This window comes from Puma concolor, chromosome C2 (assembly GCF_028749965.1).
Source record: "Puma concolor isolate L17-30 chromosome C2, mPumCon1.1.hap2, whole genome shotgun sequence".
Lineage (NCBI taxonomy): Eukaryota > Metazoa > Chordata > Mammalia > Carnivora > Felidae > Puma > Puma concolor.
The window spans coordinates 148,844,402-148,871,686 of NC_141675.1; the positions used below are offsets into that span (position 1 = coordinate 148,844,402).

Consider the following 27,285-nt stretch of genomic DNA (forward strand, 5'->3'; position numbering starts at 1 on the left):
CTAAGATTAAAGCACTTTGTAAATTTCATTAAAGTAATTTTATCTCACTTAGTTTCACTTAAAATAATAACAGGTCATTTAAAACTGATTCTATTACATATAGGAAATAATCAAACCATTTTTCTTACCCTTTCTTGAAATACAAATGTTATTTCTTCATTTGTAGAACTCTTTTGAAAATATAAGCCTTTCATAGTCCTCTAAAAAAAAAAAAACCATATATATTTATACATAAATATGAAATGAAATATCTCCCAGACCAAATGAAAGCAAAAATTGAAAAATAATGCTGGCTGGAGTGCCAGGGTGGCTCAGTTGGTTAAAGCATCCAACTCTTGATGTCAGCTCAGGTCACAATCTCATGGTTTGTGAGATCAAGCTCTGTGTTGGGCTCTGTGCTGATAGCGCAGCCTGCTGGGGATTCTCTCTCTGCCTCTTTCTTTCTCTCTCCCTCTCAAAATAAATAAACAAACAAACAAACAAACATTAAAAAAAAAAGAAAAATAATGCTGGCAAAGGATAAATGTAGTTTTCAAACAAACAATTTAGATAATAATTCCTGAAAGTGATTAAAATGAGAGAATATGTAACAATCTCTGGGTACATGTCTTACTAAGAATGTAGTTCAACCTTTCACACAAAGGTGAGATGCTTGATTTTACTTTGCTATTCAGTAAAAATTATTAGACGCAGTTAAAAAATTTTTTTACAAGGGCCACAGAGCTCAATTTTAATTACCAAAGGTGGTATTTAAAGGGCTGTCAAAGTCTTAAAAAAAAAAGACAATTAAAAAGCAAAAAGTGGGGGCGCCTGGGTGGCGCAGTCGGTTGAGCGTCCGACTTCAGCCAGGTCACGATCTCGCGGCCCGTGAGTTCGAGCCCCGCGTCGGGCTCTGGGCTGATGGCTCGGAGCCTGGAGCCTGTTTCCGATTCTGTGTCTCCCTCTCTCTCTGCCCCTCCCCCGTTCATGCTCTGTCTCTCTCTGTCCCAAAAATAAAATAAACGTTAAAAAAAAAAAAAAAAAAGCAAAAAGTGAAGACACTTATTAAAACCGTATCCCTGATTATTCTGTATCAGTTTATAAACCACTTAATGGAAGTTTTAAACCTATATTCTGTGAACTTATGGAAGCATCTCTAAGGATTCCACAACTGTTTGATTTTCATAACATAGTTGACTCTCAAATGAGTTAACTGCACAGGTCCACTTACATGTGTATTTTTTTTTTTTTACAATATAGTCCTGTAAATGTTTTTTCTCTTCTTTATGACTTTAATAACATTTTCTTTTCTGTAGCTTACTTTATTATAAGAATACAGAATATAATATATATATAACATACACAATATGAGTTGATTGTTATCAGTAAGGCTTTCAGTCAACAGTAGGCTATTAGTAGTTAAGTTTTTGGGAGTCAAAACTTACACGTGGATTTTCAGCTGCTCGGAGGGTTGGTTCCCCTAACCCCAGTCTTGTTCAGGGGCCAATTGTAATTGTATGGCAAGACTATTTCTTTATTTTATTTTATTTTACTTTAGAGAGAGAGAGAGAGTGCTTATGAGCGAGGGAGAGGGACCGAGGGAAGGAGAGAGAGAATCCTAAGCAGGCTCCATGGTCAGGGTGGAACCTGACACAGGGCTCAATCCGGTGACCCTGGGATTATGATCGGAGCCAAAATCAAGAGTCAGATGCACAACTGACTGAGCCATGCAAGTGCCCCAAGACTATTTCTTAATGTAAATTTTATAGAAGTATAAAATACACACAGCAAAGTTCACAGATCCTAAATGAAGAGCTTACTGAATTTTACAAAGTGAATATGGCCATGTCACAGCAAGAAAACATAACATTACTAGAACTCCAGAAGCTCCCTTGTTCCCCTTCTAGTCACCACCTTCCCCTAAGGATACTCAACATCCCAAGTTTCAATAGCACAGATTACTTTTGTCTGTTTTTGACTCTCTAGAAGTGAAATCATACTCCTTCATGTCTGGTTTTTCTCTCAATATTATGTTTGTGAGCATCATCCATGTTGTTTCCTATAGTTGTAGTTCATTCATCATCCTTGTTATACTATATTCTATTGTATGAATAAATTACTATTTCTCCATTCCACTCCAGACAGACATTTGATTGTTTCCAGTTTGGGCCTTTAACAAACTATCCTGTTAAGAACATTCTTGAACATACTTTCTGGTGAAAGTACTATTATTGCATTTAATTTATGGATGAGAAAAAGGAGTCTTCCAGAAGTGAAGGTACATACCTAGGGTGTCATAGCACCAGCTGGGCCAGGGCTGGGCCAGACCAGGTACTACCCACTCCAAAGTCATTTCTCTTGACCATTACAGTTAATGGTTTTTCTATTGAGCTGCTAACCTTAGATATGTCACTTAAAACTAGAATCCTATACCCTTTAGTTCAGGACTGACTGATAATTATTAAGTACTTGTTAGAACTGGCTGTAAAATTTGCAGGGCTCATTGCAAAATGAAAGAGCAGGGAACCTTCTCTAGAAATTATCAAAATTTCAAGACAGTGATAGCAGAGAATTAAACAGAAGCACAGGTTCCTTCTGACAGTAAAGTCCAGTGTAACTGCATAGGCCCCAAACCATGAAGCCAACCCTGTATGTTGAGTCTTAGTGGATCTAATGGATCCATAGAAAGGGTCTTTACTGAGTAGTTTGGCAATGGTTGCTGCTTTTTAGAATGTGATAATCAAATGCTGGAGCTAACAGACATGAATACACATTCAAGACATAGAAACTGTGTATGTAGCGGGGCACCTGGGTAGCTTAGTTGGTTAAGTGACAAGTCCTCATTTCGGCTCAGGTCATGATTTTATGGTTCCTGGGATTCAGCCCTGAGTGAGGCTCTCTGCTGACAACACGGAGCCTGCTTAGAAACTTCTGTCTCCCTCCCAGGCTCGCATGCTCTCTTGCCGCTGCTCGCTCTCTCTCTCTCTCTCTCTCTCTCTCTCTCTCTCTCTCACAAAATAAATAAATAAACTTCAAAAAAAAAACACTATATATGTAGCATGTATCAATAAAGTATAGAAAAAATAGGCTGAGCGAGGTCTGATGTTAATTCAGTTCTAACCCTTTGGTTGCAGGTGTGTGTATGTACAATGTTAAAGAAACCTTTTCTGCCTAGCTTTCAAGGCTGCCTAAAATGCATACTCTCTGTCCCTAATCTACTTTATTCCCCCATTTCTCTAACACACACTCTCTTTCTGAGCTAGTCAGTGACTCCACGCCATCTGGTCACCCTTGTCTCAGGGCTTCCAGGCATTGCTTGTTCTCGGAGACTGTGCTGAACTTACTCTACAGATTCTGCGAACTGAATGAAACTCAAGTCCTACTCCTCTGAAATCACTCCCAGTAACATTTAATCTACCCCGTCTGTTCTATGCTTCCAGATTTTGTTACGTACTGACAAACAAAACCTTGCTTTATTTGCTTACTAACTAGTAGGTTTTCCCAGCGATAGCTTGGGAGAATCAATATCTATTATTATTAAAGAAAGAAAGAAATCACTGCTTCTACTCAGTTGGGAGCTACTAGTATTTCCCTTTTGAGGAGCGGAACAATTACGTAACAACACTTTGATTTCAAAGCATCTCCTGTTGTAATTTTGGAAGCCACTGTTTCCCCTGCCCTTGGTAACTTTTTTGTTTTTAAGTTTATTTACTGTTTTTAGTAACCTCTACACCTAAAGTGGGGCTTGAACTCATAACCTGGAGATCAAGAGTCGCATGCTCCTCCAGCTGAGACAGCCAGCGCCCCTGCCCACTGCATCTTAAAACAGGACATGTTTCCCAGATCAAGTCACATGGACCTCACACTGCATGCACCCCAATTTCAAAGACCCTGGGAGATAACTACTTGCTTGTATTCCTAGTTTCCCCTAAAGCAATGCCAATATTTTTAATCAGATCATCCTAATTGGTTCTTCCAGACTTAGTTGGTCCAATAAAAAACCACGTGGGAACAAAAAGACCCTCAAAGTTACAAAGTGAAGGAAAAAAAGTGTTTTTAGAAAACTGGTCAGAAGAAAATTGAGGAAATGCTATTTATTTGTTTTGCAGACCACAAGAATGAATACTGAGTTCTTAAACTAAGAAAATGGTATAATGGGTGGTATAGTTTCTTAGGCACTGGTCTAGACTAAATGCAACACTTAGTCCACTATTAAATGTTTACTGAATGTAAAGATATGTGGCACACAGAAAATAAAATCAATATTTTATAAAATAAAAATATAAAATAAAGACTATAATACTTATCATGTCATTTCCAAGAATGAGTGTCATATAACTTCAAAATATGTTCTACAGTAAACTTTGTGAAAAAGTGCTACAGAAAACTCTTAAATGAAAGTAAATCTGTTTAAAAACATAGGCTGATATGCCCTATAAGAATAAAGATTTTATATTTTTCCAGGTACGTCAGATTTTATTTTATTTTTATAAGCTTATTTATTTATTTTGAAAGAGCGCGAGTGGGGGGAAGGGCAGAGAGAGAGAGAGAGAGAGAGAGAGAGAGAGAAAGAGAATCCGAAGCAGGCTCTGCATTGTCAGCATAGAGCTTGCAGCAGGGCTCAAACCCATGAGCTGTGAGATCATGACTCAAGTGGAAACCAGGACGTTTAACCAATTGGACCTAGGTGCCCCAAGGTATGTCAAATTTTAAACATATTTGGCATAAGTCCACAAACTGAGAATTATGTTTTTAATACTTTAAATTTTTATAATGGTCGCGTAATACCTATTAAAAAATCTGGAGAAACAAAAATTAAGTCAGAGATCAAGATTAAGTCTTGATCTCAAGACTGTGAGTTTGAGTCCCACGCTGGGTGTAGAGATTACTTAAAAATAAAATCTTGAAAAAAGATACCTATTTTAAATAATTTTTGGTGCAAAGAAGAAACACTTGAATATAACACTTCAAAAAAAGCAATTAAGAAATACTGATCTTGGGGCGCCTGGGTGGTGCAGTTGGTTAAGCATCCGACCTCAGCTCAGGTCATGATCTCATGGTTTCTGAGTTCGAGCTCAGAGCCTGGAGCCTGCTTCAGATTTTGTCTCCCTCCTGACCCCCCCCCCCCACCCCTCACTCACTCATGTGCTCTCTCTCTCTGTCATAAATAAATAAACATTAAAACAAATTAAAAGAAAAATACTGATCTTTAAAGGGATTTCTAGAAAATCAATGGGAAGAAATTTCAAATGATTTCATCTTAGTTATAACAGCAACATGAACTCCATTTGCTCTTCTGCAACACTAAACCCCCAAGAAGCTCATCTTTGATAATTGTAAATAACTGTAAATAAAACCTCTACACTTTCAAACCCAGTGTTCTGAGAGTTTCAGATCTACTTCAAATTCAACAGGCATAAAACCGAAGTCAGCTTTCCCCAAAACAAGATTTTGTGGTACCAATCTTAAGTCATCAAGGATATTTTAGACTCTATCATAATTCCTTCCTCTGTATTAAGTTATTGACCATAAGGTTTCCTTTTCCTTTATGACGTCCCGGCTCACCTGTTTACTTTTTTAAATTTTTTTTTTTTTTTTTTTCAACGTTTATTTATTTTTGGGACAGAGAGAGACAGAGCATGAACGGGGGAGGGGCAGAGAGAGAGGGAGACACAGAATCGGAAACAGGCTCCAGGCTCTGAGCCATCAGCCCAGAGCCTGACGCGGGGCTCGAACTCACAGAACGCAAGATCGTGACCTGGCTGAAGTCGGACGCTTAACCGACTGCGCCACCCAGGCGCCCCTCACCTGTTTACTTTTGGTTTTGTTGGGTGTTACCACAAGGGATGTGCTAACATCTCAATGCCTTGGGCCACTGCCTAGTGGCTTCATTTCTTCCCTCATCCAATCCATCTGTTACTCTATGGAAAATGTAATTCCTGAAAGTCCAAACTCATATGTGCTCAAATTTCTATTAGTCTCTAACACCAGCTTTGCAACATTGCAGCCACTTGGGGTCAGGATTCAGTTATAATATTTCTAACCCACCTGCTTTTTAAGAATATCAAGGATATACTGACTGTCAAGCAGCTAAATTACAGAAAAAACGTGAAGTCTACTCTAAAATATGGCCCCATATATTTATCATCATGCCAGCACTGGTACACAGCATTATCATACTAGCTGGCTCGATTGTAATGGGTAACTCTTTAGTTATATTGAAGAGGTGACTTAATATTAAGTTTTAACAGGGGTGCCTGGGTGGCTCAATCGGTTAAGTGTCCAACTTCAGCTCAGGTCTTGATCTCAGTTTTTGAGTTCGAGCCGTGCATTGGGTTGTCTGCTGTCAGCACAGAGCCTGCTTCAGATCCCCTGTCCCCCTCGCTCTCTGCCCCTCCCTCGCTCACGCTTTCTCTCTCTCTCTCAAAAATAAACATTAAAAAAAAAAAGAGTGACTCCAGAAAAATGCCTTCTTAAAAAAAAAATAAGTTTTAACAATGTTCTTAATCTTCTGTGGGAATTTGCATACATATCCACATATCAGATAAAGAAATATGTCAGACCACATGCCCAAATATTTGGTTAATAAATATGGTTAGCATCATCAGGGGTGCCTGAATGGTTCAGTCGGTTAAACACCCAACTTTGGGTCAGGTCATGATCTCACAGTTCTTGGGTTCAAGCTCTGCATCAGGCTCTGTGCTGACAGCTTGGAGCCTGGAACCATGCTTTGGATTCTGTGTCCTCTGTGTTCTCTCTCTGCCCTCACCCACTTATACTCTGTCTCTGTCTCTCTCTCAAAAATAAACATTAAAAAATTAAAAAATATATATGGTCAGCATAATCAAAGTAACTAGTTGGAGGTTTTGTTTAAATGTCATTACTTTTCAGGTTGTGCAGAATGGTAGTCCTAACTAGATAAAACCAGCTCTGGTTTTTAAAGAAGGAGGTAAACGGGTGGTTGTAGTAATTAGAGGACTTCTCTGCATTTGGACAACAGGCTCTGGGAATCTGTATAACCTAAGGACACTGCAGAAACAATTAGCACACAGGTGTTTTGCTGCACACAACTGCACTAGCTGCATACAACTGACCAGAGGGGAACACAAGGGGCTGTCATAGGACTCCCACCTGGCTAAACCCTGAAAAGTTTTTCAAGTTAATAACATGTGTTATAAGAACTTTCTACTTTCACATTTTAGATATCTAATTTAAAACAGGAAAATTCATGAAGTTGCATGGTTCCTGTCACTGGAAGGATTTATACAGAGGCTGGATACACATTTACAGGGGCTTCACAAACAAGATTCAAGCATCAGTTGAAGAGAATGGGGGATATGATGACCATATTAAAGCGACAGCCTCTTCTGATTGTGGCAATGGTGTGATGCGATGAATGACCTTTTCCCCTTTATGCTAGCTCAACCATGTGACACTGGGACAATGCAGGTGGTGGGTACTGAGGGAGATAAGCGATTGATGGATGGATCCTTTCTAAACCTCTACCACACTCTCCCTTCTCCAATTGATTTAAACAATCTTCCTTTTAACTAACATTATTGCTGTTTGTAAATGCTTCTTTAATTTTCCAATCCACCATAGGATCTTTAAGAAACCATTTCTTGCTTCAGAAGCAAAATAACTGTAATTTTGACTGAATATGTACTAATAAATCCAACATAAAGAGAAAATAATTCACAAGATGTGTATTTCTTACAACATATAAAAATACAAATAAATATTTAGCAAAAGATCATATTTTAGTATGTGTATTTTCGCTTTTCTAATCATAAATCTCCTTAGTTCAGCGTAGTACTGTTTGGTGGGCCTAGAAAAATCATAATGTTGTCTTTGAAATATTCAATGTGAAGGTCACAGGAGCAAGAATACATTCATTTTTAAGAATGATAAAAACAACAAAAAGACTTAACCACAAACAAAACCAACAAACACGGTGATTCCACAGTGAAACATTCGAAGAATTTCCAAGCTTTCCCACCCTCTTTCTTCAGAGAGGCACACAAATGAATCAAGAGCCATTACTGCCCGGATATACTATTGGGGGAAGTTATATCTTTCATTACTATTTATAATATAGGAGACGGCCCAGTTGGTAGAGCATGCAACTCTTGATCTTGGGGTACTAAGTTCAAGCCCCGTGTTGAGCTAGAGCTTACTTAAAAAAAAAATGGAGAGGGGCGCCTGGGTGGCGCAGTCGGTTAAGCGTCCGACTTCAGCCAGGTCACGATCTCGCGGTCCGTGAGTTCAAGCCCCAAGTCAGGCCCTGGGCTGATGGCTCGGAGCCTGGAGCCTGTTTCCGATTCTGTGTCTCTCTCTCTCTCTGCCCCTCCCCCGTTCATGCTCTGTCTCTCTCTGTCCCAAAAATAAATAAACGTTGAAAAAAAAAATTAAAAAAAAAAAAATGGAGAGTCGTAAAACTACCAAAATATATCACTGCAATTGACGGACAAATTGAACTTGTATGAGGGAACCCTCTCTGTTTGAAATCTGAACACTTCATCTGCCATAAAGTGGAAAATAAAAATTATATACTGCAAGGGCCGACAGGATTTATAAGTCAAAACTGACCGGAATTTGAATCCTGGTTCTCCTACCGACTAGCTGTATGACTTCAGGCTAATATTTTAACCTTCTGGGCCTTAGATTCCGTTACCTACAAAATAGAGATAATAGTAATTACCTCCAAGGGTTGCTGTAAGGATTAAATACGCACAAAGAACTCAATACAACACCTGGCACAAAATAACCCTGCAAAAAGTGTTGGCTATTTTTACTATTTCTGCATATTGGGCAGAGAAGCTCTAAAGTTGTTCTGAGGCCCATCTCACAGAGCAGCAGAGGGTTTGGGCACATGCAACCCTTTGATCTTTAACAGATTTTAAAAAAAATTCTTTTTTTAATGTTTACTTTTGAGAGAGAGAGAGAGAGAGAGCGCGTGCATGAGCAGAAGAGGGGCAGAGAGAAAGAGAGGGAGACACAGACTCCAGGCTCTGAGCTGTCAGCACAGAGCCGGACCCAGGGCTGGGACCCAGGGCTTGAACTCATGAACCGTGAGATCATGGCCCATGGCCTGAGCCGAAGTTGGACGCTTAACCGACTGAGCCATCTAGGCGCCCCATGACACTTTCTAATTTCTGCAGTGGGCAACCAACCATACACCATCTAGACTTGCGCTCTCCAGTAACAGCAGTCACTAGTCACAGGTGGCTAAGGAAAATCTGAACTATGTCTAGTCAGAACTAAGATGCCTTGTCAGTGTAAAATACACATTGGATTTCAAAGACCATATTAAAAAAAAAAAAAAAAAAAGAATTGGGGCACCTGGCTGGCTCAGTCAGTAGAGCATGGGACTCTGGGCGGTTGTGAGTTCAAGCCCGCATTCGGGGTAGAGCATACTTTAAATAAAATAATTTATAATATTTCACGTTTAAAGTATTTGATTAGGTGTTGAAATGATAAATTTTGGACTTAAATGAAACATATTGTTAAAATTAATCACACAAGTTTCTGTTCATGTTTTTTAATGTGGCTACCAAAAGGGTCAAAATTAAGTGCCTCGCATTATATTTGTTATCAGGCCGAGCTGATGCATAGCCTCGCTACTCGCGACGTGGACTAGCAGCACCCGGGGGAGCTTGTTAGAAATGCAGACTCCCAGGCCCTGCCCAGACCTATAGAGTCAGCATCTGCGCGTCAACATGGTACTGAGGTGATTCTTACACGTCGCTCCAGAGTTTTTCGCTGTTTGTCTTAAGAGGGCATATCTGGCCGTATAATCACATGAATGCGAATATCCTTGCTTTAGGTAATTGCTCATCGAAAAAGGAAAGTGAAGGAGGAAAAAGTGGTGGCAGAGAAACTGTATGGGCGAAAGGAAAACTCAAATTATAGGAACAAAAAGAAAGCAGAGGGCAAAAATTCAATCTGGGGGATTCAGTGGAAGGGAACTGCCACACTTTTGCTTCCATAAAGGTAGAGGGAGATGCAAACTGAGATAAAACCTACAATCAAAACCTGTAAAGACCAGGAAATCGCGTCAAGTCTTTCCCGCCCCTCAGCCGCCTCAGCTAAGCTAGGCCTGGGCCCGAGGGGGGTCTAGGGTTGGGGTGCAACGCGAACCACCATTCAGCCCAGGGTTGCACAGTTCCGCAAGGCGTCCAAGGCCCAAAGCCCCGCTTCTCAAGACACAGAAACCGGATCCGGGGGCTCACCTGCCTCCGAGCCGCCCCAACCGCCTGCAACTTCGCCACCGCCACCGCCACCGCCCGCCACCTTGGAGTCCTTTTGCAGAGAGCCCGCCCCTGCTGGCTCAGGCGCTGCTCCCATTGGGCAGGTCGCTCGTCAGTCGTGAACCGTAGGCTGTGGAGAACGCTATAGCAACCGAACTCGGAACTACACCTCCCAGAATGCTCTGCCTGAAGGAGAAGCGTCACACCAGGGGCGAAATACATGGACGAAATTGTAGTCTCCCGGATAGGTTCCGTTTCATGCAAATTTATGTTAAAGACCACACCCTTCCTCATTCCAACCATTTGCCCTACCACCTTCCTTGGAGTGTGACCCGCCTCTTTTTCGCCTCCTTGTTCTCTCCTTTAAAATCTTTTGTAACTAATTTAGTTGACTGCATCCTAACTATTGCCTCGCACGACAACGGACAGATGCAACAAAACCTTGGAACAAAACCTCCATAACTCCGGTCAGGGAAATCCCAGACCAGAAACCTCTGGTTACACCTTCTGGGAAGAGGGCAGGGAGAAGAGGGAGTCCTATTCCCCGCCTCCTTTGCGCTTGATGATTGGTTTATTTGGCTGTCATTCCGTCTTCTTCCATTTTTTTTTTTTTTTTTTTTTTACCGCCCGCCGTTCCCGTTCTCGCGGTGGGCGGGGGTAGCGGTAGGGGGCGGTAAGGAGGTGCGGACCCCTTCTTCCGATTGGCCGACTGTTCGTTCCCACCCATCTGTGGGCGGAGATGGAGGGGTCGAAGGGGGCGGGAGAGGCAACGGAGGGAGATGAGGAGATACGTGGGAGCGAGGGAGCAAGGGAGGGAGAGAAGGAGGTAGAGAAGAGCGGAGGAGAGGGGAGGGAGCGCAGCTTGGTTGCTCCGTAGTACGGCGGCTCGCGAGGGAGAATCCCTAGCGGGCTCCGGGACGCACGGAGAGGCGGGCAGGCGGGCGGGGATGGTGTGTTGGGCTGAGGCTCCTGCGTCCCTCTCCGCCGCAAGGGAGCTGCACTGATTTGTCCCTGGGGCGGCAGCGCGGACCCGCCTGGAGATGAGGTGAGGAGCTGGCTGGACTGGGAGGCAGCGGGGGCGGGGGTCTGCGCAGGGGTCGGCGCGATGGCCGCCCCGGGCGCCCGTCCCTCGGGCCGGCGCGCGTCCCTCGGGCCGCCCTTCAGCCTTTGCCGCGCGCCCGGGAGGCGCGGCACCCGCCGCCCCTGCGCCTCGTCCTTTCCCAGCCTCCCGGGGGCGGCGGCGGGGCGGCCGGCTGGCCCGCGTCGGGAGGCCGGGACGCCGCGGCGGGCCAAGGGGGTGGCGGCCGCTGGACGGGCTTCGGGTTGAATGAGCATCCGCAGTCCCGGCCGGCCGAACGGGGTCCCCTCCCTCCCCAGGGGGCGTGGAGCGGTCGGCCCTTCCAGGGCTGACCTCGCTGCCCTCCGCCGCCTGAGCATGGCGGGCCGGCCAAGCCTCGCCTCCCCGCCAGCCTCCCGGGGATCCGGAGCTCGCGGGGAGCGGCATCGCGCCGCCCGCCTCTCCCTCGGGCCTCGAGTCCCCGGCTCATCTCTTTTTCTGTGTCGTGTGCCTGCGAAATCCCTGTCAGTGAAGGGCGGTCAATGCCGTTTGGCCCTAAGTCGTCCTGCCTCGGCTGACTGATGGTATTTAACAGAAAGCGGCTCTCCTTTCGGTGGTAGCGCGTCCCCGGTGTCTGCCGCCTCTCCTTCCCTTCTTTACGCACAGACGCGGTTTTATGGTGTGGACCCGAGGCACAATTGCGGTCTCTTCTTGCTTGAACGAGGAAATGTAATCAGAATTCCCAGGAAGAGGAAAGCAGCGAGGAATGGCTTGCACCTTCCTTTACTTCTGTTTGCCTTTGGATTAGAAAACAACTTCGCAGATAACATTTCCTATGGGCATCTTTTGTTGTGATTGATACCAAAGAAGGCTTTGCTTTTGAAGAAATACATTAGCGTCTTTTTCTGTTGGGTGGGAGGCTACGGAGATTTTTGATAGCCTCTTAATATGAAAGTTTCCTTTAGAACTTTGTCATCATCCGTGATATTCTGAAGGCAGCACCAGCCTGGAATTTTAAATATATGCGCACTCCGGCAGATGCGTTTCTTTGTGCTTATCTCCTGGCATCCTACTCTTGTTGTGTCCGTGGTCAAACGTGCAAGTAATAAAAGCAAGTACAATAAAAAGAATAGATAATAAAAACACTGTACGAACAAATGCGTCTGGAAAATCTCAATTCCGTTAACGGAGAGGCAGTGTTACTAATCCTTTTGAATGGATGAAGAACGGGCTCAGAGATCTCATGGATTATGTAGTGGACAGGATCTGAGGTTAGGAACTGGGGCCAGGACCCAGCAGGCCAGCTGGTTTGTGAAGTGCTACTCTTAACCTCTAAAATGGGAGGAATGTATTTGTCCTGGATACCGTTATTTTTAGATTACTTAAGGTGCAGAGGCGTAATCACCCCCCAACCCCTTTAAGGTTAGGATTTCTACCTGTCTATCTCGGAGACCAAAATGCTGTTTTTGTTTAAACATTTTTTTTTTTCTAGTTTACCTGAAATATTTATGTTGCACTGATAGGTGTTTGCTTATAACCAAAAATGTACGTATTTGTAACGTTGAAGAGAATTCTTTCTGTAGGAGGTTGGTAAAGAACCCAGGAATTTTCAAGTAATCTAAATTGGAAATGAGGCACACTAATCTAGTGATTGCATTAAAACTATTTAAAACTACTTTAAGTAGCTCCAGTAAGGAGCATTTCTGATAGAACTTTTTTAGAAAGGTATTTCTTTATCTAAGAATGTATCTGTTGAAATTGCTGAGACACGGGGCACCGTCACAAAACTCTATTATTATTATTCTGCCTGAGTAAGAGAGGAAATGAACAAATTTTTGATGTACTTTGGAACCCTGTGGATTGTTCAGATACTAAGCATTGTGAAATAGGGCATAAAATGAGTGGTGGCAAGTTAGTTTCCTGAAATGTTTGTCCCTCTTAGCATTTTTTTCTTTTTGCACTTGACTAGAAATTTCTTTTTTTCTAATTCTTGATTCTATTGGTAGAATTCAAGTTCTTCTTTTCACCACATGCGTAGATTGAGGCAAATTCAAATCTGCCATCAGACGTTGAGGAGATGTTGGTAAATTCCTCCATTCTTCTCATCTTTTTAATTTGCTAGATTTGTGAATTATACAGAATTAGTTACACGAGGGTTGGGTTTATGTTAGTTCAAATCCCACTGCCATTACAGCTATTCTCTTCTGAATGGCTCCACTTACTACTAGTGGGTTTCTCAGAGTCCGGATCTCAGATCGCATAGATCAGCATTAAGTGAGGTTCTTGTTAAAAATGCAGGTTTTTCTGTTATCTCACCTCAGAATCAGACTCCTGGAGTGAAGCCCTGGAATCAGTTTTTTGAACAAGTTCTCCAGGAATTTCTCCCGCAATAGTAAAGTTGGAGAACAGCTGGCATTATGTTTCCATCTTGATGAGCACCTCCTAAGGCCATGTCCTGAAGTGGATAGCAAATTTTTTTAAGTAACAGCATAAGGTTGTTTTTTTTTTTTTAATGTTTATTTAGTTTGAGAGAGAGAACGCGTGAAAGGGAGCATGTGGAGGAGGGACAGAGAGAAAGAGAAAGAGAATCCCAAACAAGCTCCGTGCTGTCAGTGCAGTGCTGCATTCGGGGGCTTGAGATAATGACTCGAGCTGAAATCAAGAGTCTGACTTAACCCGCTGAGCCACCCAGCAACCCCTAAAAGAGGAAGTTTTATATCTTTGGCTGCAAATAAAAAACGGACTATGACCTTCAGATACGTAACGCACCTGTGTATAATATACCTTTCAGAAGAGCAGAGGCTTGGTCATCATTGTTATCTCCATTAGAATAGTGCCTGGAAGGGGCGCCTGGGTCATTTAAACGGTCAGTTAAACGTTGGACTTTGGCTCAGGTCATGGACTCACGGTTCATGAGTTCGAGGGCTCTGTGCTTACAGTTCGGAGCTTAGAGCCTGTTTCAGATTCTGTGTCTCCCTCTCTCTCTCTGTCCCTCCCCCACTAGTGTGTGCGCTCTCTTTCCCTAGGAAACAAACATTAAAAAATAAAATCTTTCTTTGTAAAATTGGTCTTATTACTTAGTGGTCAGTGGTCACTGACCATTTTATAAATTAGGAGCCTCATTTACTATGCCCAGTCATTTCTGTAAGTTTGGTTGGCACTGGAAGTAGAGAACCTTTCCCAAGCAGAGAACGCTCCAGGTGGTTAAGCTGGAAAGAAGGCTCCTATCAAAATATCTGCTTAGAGACTCAAAATGTAAATTTAAGTCACAATGTGGTGGTAAATTACTATGTTATCAGTATCTCACAATACCATTTGACACGCTATCAGCCCAACATAATGCTGTGAAAACTGGTTTACAAAAAATACAGAAAATTGGTATGTTTTCCAATTTCATTTTCATCCTAATAAGATATGACCTTCACTCCTTTCTTTCAGAATCCATTGTAGGACCCCATAAATAACAGCTTCTATAATGTAGTTGAGGGTGCTGAATAGGAGTAAAATTTCTTTTTAAATTCTTTTTAATTAAAAAAAAATTTTTTTTAATGTTTATATATTTTTGAGACAGAGACAGAGCATGAACGGGGGAGGGTCAGAGAGAGGGAGACACAGAATCTGAAGCAGGCTCCAGGCTCTGAGCTGTCCACACACAGCCCGATGCAGGGCTTGAACTCACAAACCGCGAGATCATGACCTAAGCCGAAGTCGGACACTTAACCGACTGAGCCACCCAGTCGGTTAAAAAGAATTAAAATTCTTTTTAATTTTTTTAATGTTTATTTTTGAGAGAGAAAGAGGCAGGGTGAGTGGGGGAGGGGCAGAGAGAGAGGGAGGCACAGAATCCAAAGCAGGCTCCAGGCTCCAGGCTGTCAGCACAGAGTCCTATGCAGGGCTCGAACCTATGAATAGCCAAAGTCAGACTCTCAACCGACTAAGCCACGTACGTGCCCCTAGGAGTAAAATTTCTATAGAAAATTGGGTTTGACTGTATGTAGTCTACGACTTTATTCTAATCCCTTAACTTTTCAATGCTACAGTGTTTTCAGTTGAATGGGAATAATAATAGTAGGTTGACTTTAAATACTTCAGAGTGCTTTCATAAGTTCTTGAGATACGTTCACTTAATAAATGGTAATTAGGATAATGAGAAGAATTGGAATATATAAAATTATATAAAACTCAAAAGCTAATCCATTTAATTTTTGTGCTACTGCACTTGATGGTAGTAAGTAGAAATCCATTGCTTGAAAAAGAAGTCTCTTGCTAATTTCTTGGTACTAAATATGTATAATTATTAAGTTGGAAAAATAACCATTAAAAGTGTTTAATAGGGGCGCCTGGGTGATTCAGTTGGTTAAGCATCCGGCTTCGGCTCAGGTCATGATCTCACAGCTTGTGAGTTCGAGCCCTGCGTCAGGCTCTGTGCTGACAGCTCAGAGCCTGGAGCCTGCTTCAGATTCTGTGTCTCCCTCTCTTTCTGCCTCTTCCCCGCTCACACTTTGTCTCTGTCTCTTTCAAAAAATAAATAAACATTATAATTTTTAAAAAAGTGTCTAATAAGCCATCACATATTATGTAAATATATATACATATTTGTTCTAAATAAAGATAAACCTTGTCATCACTTTTAGCTTAATTGTACATTTCAGAACCAAACTGCTAATCCATTAATAGCCCTTGTATTTTAAAGAATCGCATCGGGGTACCTGGATGGCTCAGTCAGTTAAGCATCCAACTGTGGCTCAGGTCATGATCTCTCATGACCTGAGTTCGAGTCCCTCCTCTGGCTGTGTGCTGAGAGCTCAGAGCCTGAAGCCTGCTTCAGATTCTATGTCTCCCTGTCTCTCTGTTCCTCCCCTGCTTGCTCTGTCTCTCTCTCAAAAATAAATAAAGATTAAAAAAAAAAATCGCATCTTTATGGTAGAAAAAATTGAAATACAGAGAAGTGAAAAGAAAACTATAAAATACTCATAAGTCCACTAACTCAGTAAGTATCCCTCCAAACCCTCTCTTTGTGTGCATGTGGCTTTTTATATACAGTTTTTGGTAACAAATATAGGATCTTGCTAAACATATGATTATTTTGTAACTTGGTTTTTTTAGTTTGTTTTTTTGTTTTGATTTTTGCTTAACATAACACCTTACCGTGAATCTTTCTGTGTCAATATTGACAGTTATAACAGTTTAATAACTGAATAAGATCCCATTTTATATGTGATAATTTAACCAGTTAATTTTTATTAGACATCAGTTTGTTCCCCCCCCCCCCCCCCCCCCCCCCCCGGTTATCAATAACTCTATAGTTATTGTACTCCTACATACATCTCTGTATACTCTTGAGACATTTTTTTCCCTTTGGATAAGTTTCTAGAAGCGAAGTTGCAGGATCAAAGTATAGTACATGCTGGTTTGTAAGGTTTTATTGATACATATTGCCATTTAGGAAAGTTGTAGCAATTTACATTCTTTTTTTTTTTTTTTAATATTTATGTATTTTGAGAAAGAGCTGAAGCAGGGGTAGGGGCAGACAGAGAGAAAGAGAAAGAGAATCCCAAGTGGGCTCTACACTGTCAGCACATAGCTGGACGTGGGGCTCAGTCTCACAAACTGTGAGATCATGACCTGAGCCAAAATCAAGAGTCTGACGTTTAAACGACTGAGCCACCCATATACCCCAGCAGTTTACATTCTTGTAGTGGGGGATGAGAGTCCTGTGTTCTCTCCTACTTCCTTTTTTGTAGAGTGACTTAACCAATAACAAACGTAGTGAATTATTATTATTTTTAGGAAGAAGAATGGCATGTTAATGTAACCTGTTCAGGAGTGGGATCTGGAAAGTCTGAAAATTCATACACCCATGATAGTGATAGTTAACATTTAGCAACTCCTTTTGCATCGTTTTATAAACACTCACTCAATCTTTACAAAACTGCCCTTTTTTAGATGAATACGCCTTGGAAACTAAGGTACCAGTAGTTAAGGAACTTAAAGAGCCAGTAAGTGGCTGCCCAGATGTGTTGATGCCAGAGCCCAAACTCTCAGCCACAGTGCTGGATTGCCTGTTCCCTGGACGTGATTTCTAGGCCTTGGGGTATTTTTTACATTCCTGATTTCTACTCTGGAATAACCTAGAGATTCCCTGATATGTATTAGTTTATGGATCAGGCGGGGTACAAATTGGAATCCCTCTCAAGATTGAGAAGTCAGTAGTATAAATTAGCTCACCAACAAGCCTCGTCTACTGTCTAACATTCACCTCTCAGCAGCTTGTTAGTCTTTCCTCTGTAGTGGTTTTCCTAAAGTGCCCCTGCGTGGAAAGCTGGAGTAGAATCACAGAGGAGACTAGTGAAATTTGAAAAAGCAGTTCACTTGTAATGTGGCCTTGCCTTGGAAACATGATTGCATCCAGGTGTACGATCAGGGAGACAGCAGAGCATCTGTCCAAACATTTCGATGTTGGCCAGTTTGGAGATTTGAAGCAGCCTGTTGGAAGTTCACTTCAGGAATGTGAAGGCCTCACTGTGGAGGGATGTCATGCACGGATCCATTGGGAGATCGTTAAAAAAAAAAAACCAAAAAAAAACCCTCATAAACATGATGGTAGAATATCATTAACATTTTGTTGCTAAGGTTAGCCTTCTAACAAGGTGAATTTGAAACAGGTTAAACTACTTAAATTCATCAGTGCTCTTTTGACCTTTTCCTAGTAGAATTAATAATTGGCAGCTTATCTTACTAGCTTATTGGCCCAGAGAGAGCATTGGTGAAATCGCTCTGGCTTTAGGTCTCTTGGCCTGAGTTTGCCTGTGCTGAGGTAGGACTGCCACGGGCTCAGTGTTAAGTTGGTCACTGACACCCATTCTCACTATTGTGTAGTGTGGGGTTCCACCAAGGTTGTGCGGGAACGGTGCTCAGGTACATTTCACTCTACGAGGAGTGTGTACTGAGGGATGTGATGGAGTTTGGGATTCAGGTGAATAGGACTGTGAAAATAACAAGGTCATAGCAGTTGGTCAGTTTTGTTTTGTTTTTTTTTTTAATCCTTGGTGGTTAAAATTAAACGCCCTCTCCTTCATACCGGAGGGCAGTGCTTTTGATCCTCTTGCTTTAATGCGTGTTTTGCCTTGTTTCTCTGTCTGTGATGGTTTTGGTCATCCTTAGTCTGCAAGTGTGCTGGTGAGCGGTGGCATGGATTTGCAAGACATAGATACAGCTCATGGAAGTGAATGCAGCCACCTGGCTTTTAGTGCCATGCTCCGACCAACCTACTTCAGGAGGACCCTGGCTCTTGTGATAAAAGCATAGGAAACAAGATGCCAGTGGATCCCCTTGTTTTTTCTGTCTGTGTGTGTGTGTGGAGGGCTCATTACTTTTCTCCCAGGCAAATTTCCCAAGCAGTTACGTTGTTTTGACAAGGGCCCTGTTTTGTATCATAAGCCGTTGTATAAACACACAACACCTTCCTGAACACCATTCCTGTGCGTTATCTATGATAAAAGTCTGTTCGTTGTGGATTCGGTGTTTTATAAAAATCAATTTCTGCTGCAAACTTAAGATAATAGATTTTGAAAACAAGTAATCTTTCAGTTTCTGGAATTGTTTAGACCCCACTGCTGTATTCGGGCACAATTGAGATATTACCTTTTGGTCACTGACATATAAAAGCCGTAGAGCTAGTATGAGACAAACTTTCAAAAATTGACAAATCAGTGCCATTCCTGGTATATCAAGTTTCTGTGAGTAAAGATCCCCCTCTTTTTTTTTTCTCCTGTCTCCTTTGCTTATGATAGTTACTATTAAAGTCAGAAAATGATAATAAACTTATAATAGGCAGTATTTTCACATACCTTCAAATATAGTCATTATAATTGTCTTAAAATTCTTTAAATGATTACAGAAATTGAGGAGGAACAGAACGTGTTAGAGAGGTTACTAGGATGTAAGCTTCAGGAAGGCAGGGAGTTTGGTCTGTGTTGTTCTCTGCTTTATCCCCAGGACCTAGAACAGTGCATGAGCACTCAGCAGTTGGTTGTCAGCATGCTGAATAGATTAGTGTTTGAGGACCTGATTGTCTGGAGGCCAGAGTCACCCAAGTGTGGTGAGCACAGGAGAGACAGGTGAGGAAGAAAGGGGACGGCTGGTTTGGATTTTATTCAATCAGTGGAAGTAGGAAACTAATGTAAGTTTTAAGCAGGGGAGTCCCATGCTTTGCTTTTGTTTAAAAGGATCACTCTGGGGCACCTGGGTGGCGCAGTCGGTTGAGCGTCCGACTTCGGCCAGGTCGCGATCTCGCGGTCTGTGAGTTCGAGCCCCGCGTCAAGCTCTGGGCTGATGGCTCGGAGCCTGGAGCCTGTTTCCGATTCTGTGTCTCCCTCTCTCTCTGCCCCTCCCCCGTTCATGCTCTGTCTCTGTCTGTCCCAAAAATAAATAAAAATGTTGAAAAAAAAAATTTTTTAAAAGGATCACTCTGGGGGCACTTGGATGGCTCAGTCGGTTGGGCATACGACCTCGGCTCAGGTCATGATCTCACAGTTCGTGGGTTCGAGCCCCGCGTTGGGCTGTGTGCTGCCAGCTCAGAGCCTGGAGCCTGCTTCGGATTCTGTCTCTCTCTCTCTCTCTCTCTCTCTGTCTCTCTCTCTCTCTCTCTCTGCCCCTCCCCCACTCATGCTCTGTCTCTCTCTGTCTCTTGGAAATAAATAAATGTTAAAAAAAAAAATTAAAAGGATCACTCTGGATGTCATGTGGGGAATGCCTTGCAGGAGAGCAAGAGAAACGTTGAATTGACTCTACCTTCCATCATCTGTGAATGTTGACATTCTATCTAGCCTTGTGGTTTTTCTTTAGGGTGAAGATACTCTGGATAGGGTGAGAAGCATGGTGATTTGCATAAACTTTTTAGCGTTCTCGGTAAACTGCTGCCATCATTGATCAAATCAAATAAAACAATGTAAAGTAAAGATCAGGAATAATTTAACTTTTTAAGCATTAAGTTAATTGGTATTATAAATACAGATTTCTTTTTTTAACGTTTATTTCTGAGAGAGAGAGAGCGCGCGCGCGGCGGGCGCGCGCGCGCGCTCGCGCGCACACACACACACACACACACACACACACACACACACACACACACACACACACACACACGAGCGCAAGCGCATGCACAAGCAGGGGAGGGGCAGAGAGAGAGAGAGGGAGACGCAGAATCTGAAGCAGGCCCGAAGCTCAGAGCTATCAGCACAGGGCCTGATGCAGGGCTCAAACTCATGAACTGCATGACCATGACCTGAGCTGAAGTCAGACACTCAACCAACTGAGCCACCCAGGCACCCCTAAATACAGATTTCTGGTAGAGATTTTCTGTTTACATTTTTTGGTGAAAGAAACTTCAAATATAGGGAACTGAATCCTTAAAATAGGTGTTTTACGGCTTGAGTGTCTATAGCTCTTCGCTTTGAGGAAGGTCTCATTTGTAAACCGCTGCTATTGTCTGTCCAAGCTGGTGTTTTAATTAGTATCAAAGGGAGGGAAATACTGCAGTAATTGTAACCTTACATTACTTCCTTAGTTCAATTAGTTTTAAACCACAGTCATTATCTGTTATCTTTAGTTGTTTTGGTCTCATTAGATGAAGTAATATTGCAGTTGTGATTCGGTATTTTAAAAAATAACTTTTTTTTTCTTCACTCCAAAAGCAGTACATGTGTATTGAAGAAAACTTTTGAAAAGAAAAAGAAAAACAAAAGTGGGCCTTTTCTCACTATCCAGCGATGACTATTCATACGCTGTGAGGGGTCAACCTGCTCAAATTTCTCAGGAAGTTCGGTGTGTGAGCTTCTCAGTCTGGGAGGCATGACAGCGTGTTAGGGATCAGGGCACTGAAGAGGGTCCAGGGATGGGGCAACCCAGGGTCTGTCAGACTCCTCATTCGTGGCCCTGGGAGGATGCATGTTGCTGTTACTATACCTTCTAGTTCTTCAAGAGAGGCTGGAAATCCAGAAGTACGGCTTTAATATGAAATCTCCCAATTTTTTTTTTTTCAACGTTTATTTATTTTTGGGACAGAGAGAGACAGAGCATGAACGGGGGAGGGGCAGAGAGAGAGGGAGACACAGAATCGGAAACAGGCTCCAGGCTCTGAGCCATCAGCCCAGAGCCTGACGCGGGGCTCGAACTCCCGGACCGCGAGATCGTGACCTGGCTGAAGTCGGACGCTCAACCGACTGCGCCACCCAGGCGCCCCTGAAATCTCCCAATTTTTATGTGGGCCACAATTTTTATAAACACACTGGGGTTCAAGCAAAGCAGACCTACTAAGGGCTGACTTCAGTCATTGTTGCCTTACAAGTTTATAATCTCCGTACATACAGTTGTGTAGCCTGTTTTTCACTTAATATATTGGAATATATTCCAGGCCTCAGCAGCTTGCTGCTGCTACCCTCCAGTGTGTTCCCCTGGCAGTGTGGACCTATTTTGTGTTCCCTCACTACGATTGGGTAAAACCATTTTTTAAAAATCTAAGTTTTATTTAACTTGCATTTTCCCACTACTACGAGTGAGTGTGAACATTTATCGAATGCGTATTGGCCCTTCTACAGATTTCCTCAATAACCAGCCACCTTGCTAGAACTCTGTGCTCCAGGGGTGTTTTGGTCATTTATTCCATATTTCTCAACATTTATCAACATAACATCATATACAGTCAATACCACATTAGCCCTGCTAATTGGGCCTAATGGCAGGCATTATCCCCCAAACCTGAGCACACCTGTCACCCATTTGAAAGTACAGTAGTTGGAAAGTTCTGAGTTTGTTTGGTGAACATGGGCCATGTGCCCTGTGTCCCGGCATTGCTCTAGATGTCCAGCCTTGACCCAAGACAGAATCTCAGCTCTTTAAGATCTTACGGGTCTTAAATTTTTCATTTCTCTTGGGTTTTTCACATAGACCGATATTTATAAAAGACAATTTTTACTTCTAGAATGTGTAATTTATTTTTAGCTTGTATTACTGAGGTGAACTCCCCAAGTTCTAATCTCTTAAATTCAATTTAATTCTCTCAAGCTCTTTTAAACTCTAGACTCCTAGCAAAAGTCTAAAATGCACCTTATTTTGGTGATGAAAAAACTAAGTACTGGGACTCTGTGGTGGGAGTTTCTGTAGTGTCTGACCCAACACGAATCCCTTATCTGTCCTTTAACCAAACATCCGCTTCCTACCAACTTCTTCGTCCCCACAGATGGTGGAGAGGATTGAACGAGGTCTGGGAACCTGACCCAGGCTAGCCCAACCAGTGTTCCTTTCTTGGAAATTTGCAAATGGCCCCAAAAGAGAGGCATTTGAGCTTCACATGCTCATGGCCACAAGGTTAAAACACTTGGGAGTCAAAGGCAGTTATGTTCTGTTGTCTGGGGAGAGAGAATGGTGGTTTGTAGATGGAGAGAATAAAGCACATATCTGGAGAGACGCAGAAAGAGAGAAGAACGCTGCCTGAGTCTGATAGCTTTAAACCTTTTCTTCATTGCTTTCTGGGGTTGGCTGCATTCCTGTTTCTGAGTTCTGTGAAATACTCCTATACTCTCAATATCCCCTCTTCTTTCTCCTTTTGCAGAAGCCTAAGCCAGATGAGGTGGGTTACTGTTCATGTCATCAAGGATCCTTCTCATTCTCAGCACTGTATTCATTTTATAATACTACCTTGTCTCTTAACGTTTCTTCTGAGAAAGTTGTGAATTTTTCATTATTTTTTAACCATGTAACAATAACATGGGAAATTAAGGATTGCAGGAAACACAGAAGTAACACAATTTAATTCAGGTAATCATGATTTTATTGGAAAGGTCATTTTGCAAATGTGGACGCCACTTCTCACCTCTTTCAGTTCAGGGGCACCTGTGTGGCTCAGTCGGTTAAGCATAATCTCTCAGTTTGTGAGTTCGAGCCCTGCGTCGGGCTCTGTGCTGATAGCTCAGAGACTGGAGCCCAGTTCAGGTTTTGTGTCTCCCTCTCCCTCTGCCCCTCCCTTGATCACACTGTGTCTCTCTCTCCCTCAAAATAAATAAACATTTAAAAAAAAATTTAAAAAAAAAAAGCACACAAGAAAAACCAGTTCAGATCTTTAGCAGAGGGACAACAGGAAGGAAGAGATTTGGAATGTACTTCCAAATGTCCTAGAATTTCAGTGGTGTTATTTCCCTTCACATACAGATAGCATTTTGGCCTCATGCAAAAAATGATACTAGAGGTATTCACAATGGAAAGTATTGTTGTATGTTCATGTAGGGGCTGAGTTTGATACCTGTTCAGGTGTGTTCTGGTCAAACCACTGAAACAAGACTCTTGACTTTAATATCTAAATACCAAGAAAATGAATCACAGCTTCATTTACCTGGAAGTAGGCTTATCATAGATTAGCTTTCTGTCTCATGGTGATGTCATAAAAACTCAGTGCCAAGTTTAAGTAGTTCACTATTCTAAGAAGTTGGGTGGGAAGGGAAAAAAGAAAAGTGATAGAAAGGGAAGAAAAGGGTTGTAGTAGAGAAGGAAGACAAAATCCAGTGCTACAGTTTTCCTTATTTATAACTGTATTTGCTGATCTTTTTTATTTGCATGTGGAAGAAGCACAAACTGTCTTAAGAAAAAAAAATCTATTGACTCACACACCTGTCAAGTCCAAAGGTTCTGATTGGCCTGGCTTGATCACATGCCCGAAGCAGTCCTCATGGCCAAGTGAATGTGGAGCTCTCATTGGCTGTCCTGGGCTTTTGGGTCCATCAGTTGTTGAGACTGGTACCTAAACCCCTGGAATTAACCGAAGGAGGGAAAATGGGATCAACTGGGAGAAGAAGAGTGTTGGGCAGGAAAACACATGCCCAACCCTTTCATCATAAATGATGATCATATGGAAGGGGACTGGTGGTAACCCCTTTTTTTCTTAAATGACAGTCCCCCCTCCCTTTTTTTTTAAGTTTGTTTCTTTTTCTTGAGAGAGAGAGGGAATGAGAATCCCAAGCAGGCTCTGTGCTGTCAGCCCAGAACCCGACGCTAACTAACTAACTTGACTAATCTCACTAACCATGAATGAGATCATGACTTGAGTCTGAATCAAGAGTTGGATGCTTAACCAACTGAGTCACTCAGGTGCCCCTTGGCTACTTCTGTAATTGCAGATTTTCTCAGAGTTTTTCAGTGCCTAAGGTGTGTTGGCATTCTCTCTGGGCTCATACTTGGAGGCTTTTTAACTTATGCTCATCTGGAACTACTGGGAAAATATATAATGGAAAAGTTGGAGCTAGAAAGGGGTATCCTTTCTTCACCCATCTGCTTTTAAAATTTTTTTTATTAGACTTCAGGAAAGATAGCAACTTGACCTGTTTCAGAACGGGATGGGCCTATTTTTGAGATTTCTTGTTCTAAGAGACTGATTACAGTAGGTGGCAAGAGCTTATGATGCCTTGAAAAATATGTTGCTCATATTTTTAAAATGCTATAGCGTGATTTATTTCACATGCTCTGATTACAATACTTGCATCCAGAAACTGTAGTTCCTGGGGTCCTTCTTCTCTTTATCTCAAGTTCCTTTCCTCTTAGTTTTGTGACCTTCTGTACGCACCTGGGAACTCAGAGCGTGGCATTTCAGCTGTGTCCTGGCCCAGTGGTCCTTGCATCATCCCTATCCTGCAGACCTGCATTGCTAGACTGATGCAGCTGTGTCCCGTTTCCTGTGTTCGTGCTGGCAAAAGTCAGCTGAAGAGAAGCGTAGGAACTCGTGGACTTCCTTCTCCACTTAGCTGCGACCTGCAAAGTATTCTTTCTCAGCTTTCTCTCCATTCCTCACCACATTTGCCCTTTTCCTCAAGCTTCCCGGGAGGCATCTGAACCTTCACTTTCAGCAGTAATGCTGCCTCCTGTTTGGGCCTGCCGCCCACTTCCCAAGTAGCTTTTGTAAATCTGTCTTACTCACACTTGCTCTCTACTTCTTGCGATAAGAGGGAGAAGGAAGAGGTGGGTGTCTCCTTCCCTCCCCCCGGGTTCTAGATGCTGTTCTTTCCTGTTTCCTCTGAGACTTTGCGCCATTCTCTCATGCTTGCTCCCTTCAGCCTTGCCACAGCTAGATCCCGCTTGACTGTCGTGTGCCAGGTGCTGGGGTAGGAGCCTGGACTACCCCAGTAGTGACAGCTCCCTGTCCTCAATCTATTTATATTTTACTGGGACAGACAGAAATACAGAAAAAAAAAACCCACCCCACATAGATAGCTGATTTCCAGCTGTTGTATGCGCCATGATGAAAGCGTTCAGGAGGACCTAATCTAGTTTTAGAGTCCGGGGAAGATGGGGCATGCACTTGAGGTGTGAGCTATGCACAGGAGTCAATCAGGGAAGGGAAGGAAGTTGTTTCCCAGGCTGAGGAACCCGCATGTGAGCAGGGCCTGTACCATGAAGGAGCACTGCACATTTGAGAGGAAGGCCACCGTGGCTGCTATTAGGGAACTGGGGGAGGAGGTGAGACCAGTGTAGCTGCTATTAGGACACTGGGGGAGGAGGTGAGACCAGCCGGTGCGGGGCCTCATAGGCATGTAAAAAAGGCTTGGTGTCAATCCAGAAGCTCCGATCTGAATTAGGCTTGTTCTCTGACTTGTGTGCATTCCTCTGGCTCCTCTGCCCCTTCCATCACCTCCTGCTCCGCTTCTTCCCATTGGTGCTGTACTCCCTCTGTCTCTTGGAGGAGTAGTTTTATGCTGGGTCTCTTTGCTCCTGTTACTTGTAGCGGGGTTCTGCCTCTGCCCCTCCATTGTTGATTCCCATACACAGATTTCCGTCCATTTGTTTCTTGACCTTTCTGTGACTTTCGACACATTTCTTCTTCTTCTTCGTCTTTTTTTTTTTCTTCTTAATTTTATTTAATCTCTACATCCAGTGTAAGGCTTGAACTCCCGAACCAGAGATCAAGAGTCCCATGCTCTTCAGACTGAGCCAGCCAGGCGCCCCTCGGCCCATTTCTTCTTGAAAAACACTGTTCTACTTTGGCTTTCTCTGCCTTATACTCTGTGTTTTTCTTCTCCCTTACATCTAGGACTTCTTAGTCTCTTTTGAGGGCTCTTTACCTTGTATGTTGCTGTCTCTAGAGCTGTTACATCTACCCTCTTTTGACCCTCCACTGTCTTCCAGGACAGTCATCTCCCCTGTTGGAGTTTTAGCCACCATGAATAAATCCTGTTATCTGTGTATACCTGGAGTTCTGCCTCCTGAGTTCTAACCCTTTGCCTACAGCAATTATTTATTGAGTACCTACTAAACATCAATAACCGTGTCAGATGCTCTGTGGTATAATAAAAAAAAGTGTAGTTGGTCTTTCTCCCTGGTTCCAGACACAGAGCTCTGGAAACCTTTGGAATTTCCTGAGTGGTGGGAGTGTCTTTGTTATTCAAAATTAGCCTCTTTAGATTTTACCTGAGTTTATGCTAATGAAGTGACTTTTAGCCCCTTACCCCCCAACAAGGGAGAGGGACTGGAAATTGAGTTTAATCACGTGGGCAGTGATTTAATTAGTCATGTCTCATAAAGCCCCTTATAAATATGCCAGGATGGTGAGGTTTGGTGAACATTTAGATGTGTAGATGGGTAGGCACAATATTCCACAGAGGAGGAGAGGGCATGGATGCTCTTCAACTCCCCTCCGCCATACTTTGCCCTGAGTCTCTTCCATTTAGTTGTCCCAGAGTTGTATCCTTCATAATAAAACTAATCATAAGTGTGATGAAGTTTTGGGGTGATGGTGGGGTGGTCCAGAGCTGACGGCCAAGAAAGAATTCTTGAAGACGTCTTTGGTGCAAAAAGGTGATTTTATTAAAGCACGGGGACAGAACCCATGGACAGGAAGAGCTGCACTGGGGTCCTGATGGGTAGCTCATTATATACTCTCAGGATGGGAGCGGGTCAGGGATAGAGTAAGTCTCTAAGGTAGTTTGGAAACAAGGTTTCCAGCACCTTGAGGGGCTA

General features: G+C 42.8%; 2 protein-coding genes across 7 annotated transcripts in view; one reads left to right on the forward strand and one right to left on the reverse strand.

The window, feature by feature from the left end:
- CRYZL1 (crystallin zeta like 1) overlaps positions 1 to 10,315 on the reverse strand; it is a 35,872-nt gene extending 25,557 nt beyond the window's left edge. For 2 of the 3 annotated variants that reach the window (XM_025913694.2, XM_086675903.1), the window contains exons 1-2: positions 10,212 to 10,280; positions 129 to 200 (exon numbers count right to left, since the gene is read on the reverse strand). In XM_025913694.2, the coding sequence (XP_025769479.2) occupies positions 129 to 194 (66 nt within the window). In that variant the 5' untranslated portion in view covers positions 195 to 200; positions 10,212 to 10,280. Of the gene's footprint in view, positions 1 to 128; positions 201 to 8,568; positions 8,654 to 10,211 lie in introns of all 3 variants that reach the window. The other variant, XM_086675904.1, reaches the window with a different exon arrangement.
- An 818-nt stretch (positions 10,316 to 11,133) lies between these two features.
- The window catches only part of ITSN1 (intersectin 1), a 220,595-nt gene continuing 204,443 nt past the window's right edge, over positions 11,134 to 27,285 (forward strand). For all 4 annotated transcript variants that reach the window (XM_086675891.1, XM_086675894.1, XM_086675893.1 and 1 more), the window contains exon 1: positions 11,134 to 11,274. The gene's annotated coding sequence lies outside the window, so the exon portion shown is untranslated. The remainder of the gene's footprint in view (positions 11,275 to 27,285) is intronic.